Source organism: Priapulus caudatus, unplaced genomic scaffold (assembly GCF_000485595.1).
Source record: "Priapulus caudatus unplaced genomic scaffold, Priapulus_caudatus-5.0.1 Scaffold1325, whole genome shotgun sequence".
In the NCBI taxonomy this organism is placed as follows: domain Eukaryota; kingdom Metazoa; phylum Priapulida; class Priapulimorpha; order Priapulimorphida; family Priapulidae; genus Priapulus; species Priapulus caudatus.
In genome coordinates, this window is record NW_014578386.1 from 1 (window position 1) to 11,226 (window position 11,226).

The following is an 11,226-nucleotide window of genomic DNA, read 5'->3' on the forward strand; positions in this document are numbered from 1 at the left end:
GATTGGCACAGCGGTGGCGAAGCTCGGATGTTTGTGTTGCCCATCATACCGGTGTGCCAGCAGACGGGGAAGGAGGTTGGCGAGGTGTCGAGGCCTGTCGGTGCCATTCTGTGTGTTCCTGCAGCACGTTGTGGCGGCCCCCGTCGCTGCGAGACATGCCGGTCAGTGGTCACCATGTGCGAGGGTTAGAGTTAGGGTCAGGGGTCATCGTGTGCGAGGGTTAGAGTTAGGGTCAGGGGTCATCGTGTGCGAGGGTTAGAGTTAGGGGTCAGAGGTCACCAGGTGTGAGAGTTAGGGTCAGGGGTCACTGTGTGTGAGGGTTAGAGTTAGGGTCAGGGGTCACTGTGTGTGAGGGTTAGAGTTAGGGGTCAGAGGTCACCATGTGCGAGGGTTAGAGTTAGGGGTCAGAGTCACCAGGTGTGAGTAGTTTACGGGTCAGGGGTCATTGTGTGTGAGGGTTAGAGTTAGGGTCAGGGGTCACTGTGTGTGAGGGTTAAGAGTTAGGGTGCAAGGGGTCACCGTGTGGCGCAGGGTTAGAGTTAGGGTCAGGGGTCACCATGTGCCGAGGGTTTAGAAATTAGGGTCAGGGGTCACTCAATGTGCGCAGGGTTAGAGTTAGGCGTTCAGCAGTCCACCGTGTTCCGAGGGTTTAGCAGTTAGGGGTCAGAGCCTTCAGAGGTCACCATGTGCGAGGGTTAGAGTTAGGGTCAGCCGTAGGATTAAGAGTTAAGATTATGGTTAGAGTTAAGTGTTAGGGTTAAAGGGTAAGGTTCGAGTTAGGGTTAGAATTGCGATTCACGGTGAAGAGTTAGGGTCAAGGGTAGGATTAGGTTTATGGTTATAGTTGGAGTTAGGGTTAGGTGTAGGGCTAGGGTTAGGGTTAGGGTTAGGGTTAGGGTAAGTATAATGGTTAAACTATGTACTATGGTTAGGGTCGGGATTAGAGTTGTTGTTACGGTTAGCATTGGTATTGTGGCTATCATTATGAATAGGATTAGGATTAGGATGAGGTGACCAGGATGAGGTAAAATATATTACTGATTGTGACATGAGAATTCAGCCCTCCAAGATAAGGTCAGGTAAAGACAGCACTAATCTTCAGCACAACTTTAACCTTACCCCTAATCCTATCCGCAACTGTAAACTTACCCCTAATCCTCTTCTCATGACTCACGCACCAAAACGCACCAAAACGCACCACTCTTCTCATGGTCCTAACCATAATTCTAACCTTACAAGTTACCCCTATTTCCGATCTTCACGCTAACACCATAGCAAGTAATCAAGAGCTAATAATACCTCTAGAGGTATCATTAGCTCTTGAAGTAATGTATATTCGAGGATATCTGAGCTAGCTGATGTAAAACACATTGCGCATCATGTTTTGAGTTGATGGAGTTTGTTGAGAGTCATGATGTCCTGAGTTTGATCATCATGTTCACTTGTGAGTAGATGGTGAGTTAAGCATAGTATTCGCTACTAAAGATCATGGGCCCGTTGTCAGAAACAAAATTGGTCTTAACATTAGTCTTAACATGAACTTTTTCTCTAAGTAGACCGTTGACAGAAACGCTGCCAAGTTACGAGAATGAAAAATCGAAGCAGATTTCCTCATAACAATACGAAACAAAGTGATGTCGACAGTCTAGGAGAAATTGTTAATGTTAAGACTAATGTTAAGACTATTTTTGTTTCTGACAATGGGCCCCAGGCGAATACAATTCTAACCTTCAGCCTAACACCATGGCGGATGATGTATGTTTCAGGATGAGGTGAGCAAGGCAAGGCACTCTGTCCGTGTGTCCCTCTACGACAGCCTCTACCGACAATTCATCGGGAGGACATGGTGCAGCGCCGAGGTTGCCCGCGGCGACGGCCAATCACCAAGACTCGTCTACAACCAGGTGAGATCGCGGTGTCTTCTCACCGCTGATCCTGTCACACTTCCTTCCTTCCCTCCCTAGGCCGACTCTGCTATGGGACGAGTCTGTATGCTATGGGCCGACTCTGCTATGGGCCGACTCTGCTATGGGACGAGTCTGTATAGGCCGACTCCGTATAGGCCAAAAACGTTATGGTCCGAGTCGACCCGGACTACGATGTTTACGTTTGTACCAAAGATTCTAGAGTGCCGTAGGCTCAGATAGACTCGTTCACTCTACGATCTTTGGTTTGTACCGAGCAAATTATGTACCTTCCATAGACTGGTACGTTTTGTCTACACTTTGTTAAAGTCTTCATATTTAGTATGATTATATCATATATAGAGCAGAGACCGTGTCCAACTAGCCTCTCTCATGAGGCGGGGCCTAGTAGTTGTAAACTCGGAAATGTTTCGAACACTAGAGATATGTGATCTCATAAACTCATCCAGTTCGCAGGCGTAAAATAAAGTGAGCAACGTGCGAATTTGGTGCTCATGCGTTTTCTAACTGCTAGTCTTAGCATGCGTGCGCACGGACACTTAGAACGTTTCAGTGATAAAATTATGGAAAATGTACACTGAGTGCGTCACGTCTCGGCGTTTCGTCGTTCCGCGTCTGCGGACCTGTAGCGTCTTTGTTTACACCATGGTGGTCACCGTCACGAAAAAGCAGAACTGGCATAAGTTTGTTGAAAATACACCAATCCTACCTCCTGCATGGGACAGACAACAAATCCGTACGAATGCCACGATTCCATTCTGCCTGAATATTAAACAATTAGATGGACTTAACCTCAAGGTAAACATCTTTATGTGTGGAAAGTTTGCGTGGTGCATAGCTCTAGTACTATATATAGCCCGCGTACAGGTCAGTTGCCACTGGCAGCGGCTAGCGGCGGCCACGGCCACGTAAACGGCCAGCAGCGGCGGCCACCAGCGGCAACTGTACGCAGGCTATAGTACTAGAGCTACGTGGTGCAGTGCTAGTATTGGCAGTAATGCGAGTACTAGCCTATTGCTAAGTAATGACAATGCTAAGTAAGATTACTCAGTTACTGTCTCAGTGTCTGTGCCAGTGGCACCACAGCCAGTGCCGCTCATACTCATACTCATAGGGTCTATGTCCCCCAGGGTACTGCCGGAACGTACCCCGGGTACGGTCCGGTATACCGCAACGTACCCTGGTACTAAATACTACTATCTAATATGCCGGACCTTACCTCGCCTACTCCATTAACGAGTCTAGGGAGTCGCCTACGCCTACTCCCTAACCATAACCCTAACACTAACCCTAACCCTAACACTAACCCTAACCCTAACACTAACCCTAACCCTAACACTAACCCTAACCCTAACACTAACCCTAACCCTAACCCTAACCCTAACCATATCAGCTAGATATAGTTACCAAGGTACGTTCTGGCAGTACCTTGGGGGACATAGACCCTATGAGCGCCAGTGCCACTTTAACTTCGGCCGTGTCAGTGATGATAGTAAATAAACACAAATTGCATTTAGTACCAAAGTCTTAATGTTTATGGACTCTCTATCGCCAAATAATTGGTATGTAAATGTCATTCAACTCTTCCAACATCTTGCAAATCCCTATAGAAAACTCATTTCAAGGTAATGTAAATGGGAACAATCGACTGTTTATTATTCGAAACTTCTTATCAGCAAGATTCTATTGTTTGGCCAATGAACATAGTCGTGTATACCACTTCATACTAGCAGCATTATCAAGTTGCCCCCCCCCCCAACACTTATGGTACAGTATGCACGTACACGTACACAAACACATACTCACACACTCTCTCTCTCTCTCTCTGTCGTGCTCTCCTCTCTCACATCACACACGACACTACGACACACAGCACACACAGCACATCACGACACAACACAACACACACACTCACGCACGGCACCGCGCACATGCATGCGCGCACAGATGAATTGGCTTGTCATGCTTTCCCCACCTACTCTATCTTTCTGTGAGTTTGTGCAGAGCAGTGTGCATTCAATGAGGTTGTGTGTTGAAGAGGAGCCTTTGACTAGCATTTATGTGGAATTATTATATATGCAAACATGAATTCTTGTTGGTAAATACAATTTTTAAGTTTCTGGCCATTGATTTTAGTTCAAGTAAAACGGTATCATTCGCGGAGCTAGTTAAGTTGTTACACTATGTAGAGCGCCTATCAAATAGGTCCTGCATCAATTTCACTACTATAATACACATTTCACTTGCCATCTGGTGATTTTAGCAACAGCTGGTCATCGGTTGGTGTTCTGAATTTCAACTGGAAGCCATCATGTTATCTTCCAGTGTGCAAAAATGATACATTTTGACATCTAAAAGACATATTTTTAGCTCATCTGCACAGGACTGAGTCAGTGCAGCTTGGTAGAATCGGCCATGATCGTCCGTCCCGTGGCCGTCCGTCGAGAGTGCAACTCCGTGCGTCCGTGCCCGTCGAACGCAAGTTGGGCACAAATCGTTAACCGCTGTCGACGTACGGGTCACGATATTCGGCGATTTGGGGGGGTAATGCCGAAAACCGAGTTGGGATGTCGAGAGCTGGGGGGTACAAGGTCAAAGGTCAAGAGTGTAAAGAGAAGTGGAACATTCAGCTCCTTATACTGTAAGGTATAAGGGAGGAAATGCAGAATTGCGGCCGCAAATCTAAAACGGCTCGACCTAGGCTCCGTGATCGTCGGTGTATAGCATCATGGTAGGAAAAGCGCATCACTGGTGCGCGAAATTGGATGGTCACCAGGTCAAGGTCAATGGGCACGGGCAGATTCTTAGACATGTTTCTGAGGACATGGTCTGACGGAGCGATTGAAAAACTTTTTTGTTTCAGCGTGACCTAGATGCAGTTTTTGATGGCATATTATTGAAAGGACCATGAATCATACTTCTGCTCGACCGATGCGAAAGATAAGTGGTCAGATAACGATTTTGTGACCCGCTCAGCGAGCGAGGGCTTTAAAACATGGACTTTGTTGACTGTCTGATTAAAGAATTTGAACCTGCGCGATTTGCTAGTAGAGGATCTATACATGCCATGGCATGTAAATGAAGCCGCTACAATGTCACAGTGAAATTTTAAAAGCTACATTTGGTTAAAGAAGGTTTTAATGCTCGTTAAATCGTATTAATTAATGGCGAGTTCTGTTACTGTCCGTATGTTAGCATGTAACGTAATGTTCTCACTGCCCAGTGGCTACTGGCCAGTGCAGTGTGTTGGGTACTGTGGAGTTTTTGCCTTAATTGGTTACAGGTGGGCAGCTGCTCTATTAGGGCGCAGCTGTAGGCTTGCGTAGGTAAATGGATGAGCTGGCTTACCTATTCTGTCTTGGCAGATTAGTTTGTTGCTACTGTACGTATGATGGGAGGCTTTCCATCTTTAACTGCTGAAAGACTACAGCTAAACGTAGCGCAGGCCATCGTCTCGTGGCAGACTTTCATAACGAAGCGATCCAACGAACATTCTTTGAGAAGGTTTCCTGATGACGCATCACTGTGCATTCCACTGTTTAGTCGGCGTGTATCCTGAACCACATTATGGGGACTAAACGAGGGTTTTTAAGCTAGAAATCGCCACCGACTCCTCCACCACAGAGTCACCGCACGTAGACGTTAGTGATGAAAGCGCTGGCGCTGCCTGGGGCGGCAACTTGTTTTATGTGTGAATGTGATGGTAAAACAACTCAGTAGTCAGTGAGTCTTTAAAACGATATTAGTTTCGAAAATTAATACACGAAAGGTTAGTATAATCATTTGAAGTGTTCATGTATACTAAATGCACATATGGTATATAATACATGTGCGTGTTTGTGTGTGCATGCATGTGCGTGCGCATGCGTCTGCGCATGCGTGTGTGTGTAATTCACAACTTATTGCATGTATAAAAAAATTCTTAATAGTATTAACGAATATATTTAGTATTGTAATGAGTAGTGCAAACATTTACTACAATAACGAGATATAATAGTGTAGAATAGATGTGCAATAACTTAATATACTGCACAAAAGGTGGCGCCAAACCTGAATAAGACACGAGCCAGTCCTCAGATTGTCGGCACTATCTCGGCCTGCAGCGGGCGTGTGCCACTCGAAGCCTGTGATTTATTGATCGCAACACACGCCCTGTTGCGCGGAGCCGGCACACACTGCCATTTTCTCCTCCTCCGCCACTCAATGCTGTATGGTGATTAGGATAGTGCACCCTTGATTACCTGAGCGGGAGCGAGCAGCGGCAGACAGGAATAGTGAGCATAAAGTTAATACCCGAGGCCAGCCCTGCGGCTAGACCATACTCAGCAATCGGAGTATCAGGAACAGTTCTCAATGTGGTTGTGAAGAGAGAGAGAGAGTGAGAGAGAGAAAGAGAGAGAGAGAGAGAGAGACAGAAAGAAGAGAGACCGAGAGAGAGACCAGAGAGAGAACGAGAGAGACGAGAGAGAGAGAGAGAAGAGAGAGGAGAGAGAGAGAGACAGGCGAGAGAAGAGAGGAAAGAAAGAGAGAGAGAGAGAGAGAGAGAGAGACGAGAGAGAGAGAGAGAGAGAGTAGAGAGAGAGAGCAGAGAGAAGAAGAGGAGCAGAGAGAGAGAGAGAGTAGAGAGAAAGAAGGAGAGATCGAGCAGAGTAGGCCAGGACAAAATACAGAAAGAGAGAGAAAGAGAGAGAGAGAGAGAGAGAAGAATGTGTACGAGGCATTGCATTCAACATCTACTTCGATAATTGATAACTTCGCCGACGAATCTGCATCATTGAGTCGCCTTGCCGTGTCAACACCCAGACGCCTAATCGCACGCTTAGACATCAGTCAAGAGTCAGTGGCGGCGCATGGCGGAGCCGACTGACACACGGGCGTGGGCACACGCGGTGGCAAGCTGGGAGCGTGCCCTCATACGGTGGCTGCCAGCGAGAGGGAAAGGAGGTTGGCGAGGTGTCGAGGCCTGCTCGGTGCCATTCTGCTGTTGTTCCTGCAGCACGCCTGTGCGGCCCCGTCGGTGCGAGACGTGTCCGGTCAGTCGGTCACGTGTGCGATGGGTTAGAGTTAGGGTCAGGGTGCCACACCGAGGTGCGAGGGTTAGAGTTTTAGGGTTCCAGAAGGCTCAATCGTGTGCGAGGTTAGAGTTAGGGGTCAGAGGTCACCAGGTGTGCAGAGTTAGGGTCAGGGGGCACTGGTGTGTGAGGGTTAGAGTAGGGTCGCAGGGTCACTGGTGTGTGAGGTGTTAGAGTTAGGGTCAGAGGTCACCGTGTGTCGAGGGTTAGATTTAGGGGTCCAGAGGTGCCGACTCAGGTGTTGAGAGTTAGGGTCAGGGTCATTGTGTGTGAAGGTTAGAGTGTTATGGTGCAGGGTCAAGCTGGTTGTGTGAGGGTTAGAGGTAGGGTTCAGGGGTCACCGTGTGCGAGGGTTCAGAGTTCAGGGTCCGCAGGGGTCACCATGTGAGAGGTTAGAAAAGTTAAGGGTCAGGGGTCACCATGTGCGAGGGCTTAGAGTTAGGGTCAGCAGTCCACCGTGTTTCGAGGGTTTAGAGTTAGGGGTCAGAGCTTGCAGAGGTCAAGCATGTGGCGAGGGTTAGGAGTTAGGTCATGCCGCTAGGATTAGGAGTTAAGATTATGGTTAGAGTTAAGTGTTAGGGTTAATGGGTAACGGTTCGAGTTAGGGTTAGTACATTGCGATCACGTGAAGAGTTTTAAGGGTTTCAAGGGTAGAGTTAGGTTTATTGGTTATAAGTTGATGTTAGGAGTTAGGTGTAGGCTAAGGGTTAGGTTAGGGTTAGGGATAAGTATAATGGTTAAAGCTATGTACTATGGTTAGGGTCGGATTAAGTGTTGTTACGGTTGACATTGTATTGTGGCTATCATTATGAATAGGGTTTAGGATTAGGAATGAGGTGACCAGGATGAGGTAAATTATATATTTACTGATTGTGACATGTAGAATAAGCCGCTCCAAGGACTAAGGTCAGAGTAAAGACATCACTTAATTCTTCAGCACTAACTTTAACCTTACTCCTAGATCCCTATCCGGCCAATCTGTTAAACTTACCCCTAGATGCCTCTTCTCATCGACTCACGCACTGCACAAAACGCACACAAAACGGCACCAACTCTTCTCATGGTCGCTAAGCCATTAATCCTATACCTTACAAGGTTACCCCTATTTCCCGATCTTCCACGCTAACATCCATAGCGGAAGTAATACAGAGCTACTAATACCGAGGTATTATTAGCTCTTGAAGTAATGTATATTATATATATTCTAAGGATGGAATAATCTGAGCTAGCTGTATGTAAAACACATTGCGACATGGCCTGGAGGATTTGATCATCATGTTTCACTTGTGAGCTAGACTGAGTGAGTTAAGGTCATAGTGATTCGCTACTAAAGATCATGGGCCCGGTTGTCAGAGAAAAATCAAAATTGGTCAGTTAACATTAGTCTTAACATGAACTTTTTCTCATAAGTAGACCGTTTGACAAAGACGCTGGCAAGTTACGAGAATGAAAATCGTAGCAAGATTTCCTGCATAACAATACGAAACAAAGTGATGTTCGACAGGGTCCTACGGAGAAATTGTTAATGTTAATTAACTATATGTTAAGACTAATTTTTCGTTTCGTGACAATGGCCCCAGGCTGAATACAATTCTAACCTTACAGGACTAACACCATGGCGGATGATGTATGTTTCAGGATGAGGTTAGCGCCAAGGCAAGGCACTCCTGTCCGTGTTGTCCTCTAGCGAAGGCCTCTACCGGACATTCATATCCGGGAGGACTATGGTGAGCAGCGCGAGGTTGCGCGCGCGACGGGCCAATCAACCAAGACTCGTCTAGCAACCAGTGTGAGAGTCCGGTGTCTTCGTCACGGCGGCTGATCCTGTCAGCACTTCTTCCTTCCCATCGGCCTGCGCTCCCACGCTTCCTTCGCGCTTTTCGCCTCCCTCCGCTCACCTTCCTTTCTCCCTCCCTGGCGCTTTCGCTCCTACCTCCCTTCCCTCCCCCCTCCTCACGCTCGCCGTCCGTCGCCTCCGCAGACCTTCCTTCCCTCCTTCCCTCCCCAATCCTCCTTTCCTTCGCTCGCCTCCCTCGTCTTCCTGTCCCTGCCCTCAGCCTCCACCTTCCTTCCATCACTCCCTCCTTCCCTTCCTTCCTCCCTCCCTCCCTCCCTGCCCCTCCCTCCTTCCCTCCGCTCTCTCGGCCCTCCCGCTGCCTTCCTCGCTCCCTCCCTCCCCTACCCTCCTCCACCGTCTTCCTTCCCATCCCTCCCTCCGCTCAGCCTCCCTCCTTGCTTTCCCTTGTCTCGGCTGCCCGTCCCTTCCACGCTTCACCTTCTCTGCTCCCTCCCTCCGCCCCTCGCTTCCAGCTCTCCCTCTGTCTCGTCCCTGCCGTCCCTCCAACCTTCCTTCCCTTCCTCCCTCCCTCCATTCCTCCCGCTCCCTCTTTGCCCGTCCCTTCGCTCCTCCTCCCACCTTCGCTTCCGCATCGTTTTCTTCCCACCGGACTCCTTCCGCTTCGCTCTCGTCCCCGCTCCTTCCTCCTCCCTCAATTCCGTTCGCGCTGCTCCACCCGCTTCCTTTCCGGGCCCCTTGTCCATTCCACCCTCGCTTCGCCTCCGCTCCCTCCCTTGCCGCGCGGGCTCCGCCGTCGGCCTCCTCCTTTCCTTCCGTTCCTGCCCCCCACTCCCTCCCTCCCTCTCTCCCTCGCCTTCCTTCCTTCCCGCGCGCTCCTTCGCTCCCTATTCCTCGCCGTCTCAGTGTGACTATCCAATTCTATCGTCATTATATATCTAGCACCTTGGCAAGTTTCTCTAACCACGCACATAATCACTGCATCAGCAGCGTAACATGAAGCCCCACTCTCTCTCTCTCTCTCTCTCTCTCTCTTCTTCTCCCTCCCTCCCTCCCTCCCTCCCTCACTCCTCCTCCTCCCGCTCGTTTGCTTGATCCATCACTGCATTCATGATGTGATATGAAACCCCACTCTCTTTCTCTGCCTCTGCCTCCCTCCCTCCCTCACTCTTCCTCCTCCTCCCTCTCTCTTGTGACTATGCAATTCTATCATCACTATATATCTCTAGTAACTTCGCAAGTGCCTGTAAACGAATATTGTCAGTACAGGCCAGTGAAAAAAATACACGGGGGCTCGGGGCGATTTAGCCCCCGAAATGCCAAAAAGAGCCCCCGTAAATTTGCATAGAGTTCAATTCAAACCAAATTTTAAAGTGCTATTTTCATGCATGCGAGCTTGAAAAGTAGCCCCCGAAAAATTTTCTTTTTTTCCCTGGTACAGGCCACTGTGTGGGAGGGACTCTTTCTGGCAAAAATGAAAATCTCTGTCTCTAAGGACAAATACAGTCTGTTGGGTCTGCAATGATGTTGACTGAAATAGTATTGATAGATAATGATAATTATCTATTATAGTAGTAGATATTATTATTTATTATAGTAGTAGTAGATAGTATTGACAGAATATAATTATGTAGACACTTCACAGCAATTACCATTTCGAATCAGAAATCCCTCGATCAAAACTGAAAGAGCCCTGCTTAAAATTGAAAACTGCCCACTTCAAAATAAACAGCCCTCACTCCAAAAAAGAAATGTCCATTCCGAATAGGAATGTCGTTCACTCCAACTGGGAAATCCACAGCTTCGGATCGGAAATCCTCTTTTCTGACTTCACGGGATTCTATTCCGTATTTTCGCAGAATGTCTACTTCCACACGTCGCTCAAGGACGAGCACATTCTTCTCATCGTCGAGATTGTCTCCAGCACTGGCCCACCAGGGGGCGCCGGCAGGCCTGTCACGAACGGCTGGGGCATGTTCCGCCTGTTCAACTACCAGGGAGATGTGTTGGACGCGGCAAGTCGCGACAGCTCGCCGCAACAGAGGTAAAACAATAGAGCATTCCACGCGCCACGTGCGTCGCGATACTCGATAAGCCATATGAATCGTTTAATATTAATCGTTTAATATTTATATAATGTTTATAACATGAATCATGAAGTCCGCTGTATCTGCTATCCAACGGTGGTAGAGCAATCTATAACTACTTCACTGTTAATGCCTGCTGATAATTTTTTGGGGGTATATTTTTTGGGTCAGTATCATATGTAGTTCAATAGGGACATAGCATAATTCCATCATTGTGCTGTCCAGTTATATATAACTACACAGATCAGTGTCACCACCACTAAGAGGATTGGAAGAGAGATTAGCGAGAATCTGTTGTTTAGTTAGGCCATAATAAAATTATTGTTTGTTTGCCCTCACCCGACCGA

General features: G+C 47.9%; 1 protein-coding gene across 1 annotated transcript in view; it reads left to right on the top strand.

Annotated features, from left to right (window-relative positions):
* Positions 1-1,766: 1,766 nt before the first annotated feature.
* Positions 1,767-11,226, top strand: part of LOC106816240 (nephrocystin-4-like) — a gene marked incomplete at its 5' end in the record, with an annotated part of 52,613 nt that continues 43,153 nt past the window's right edge. Inside the window, 2 exons of the mRNA XM_014820825.1 lie at positions 1,767-1,904; positions 10,652-10,836. Of these exons, the coding sequence (XP_014676311.1) occupies positions 1,767-1,904; positions 10,652-10,836 (323 nt within the window). The remainder of the gene's footprint in view (positions 1,905-10,651; positions 10,837-11,226) is intronic.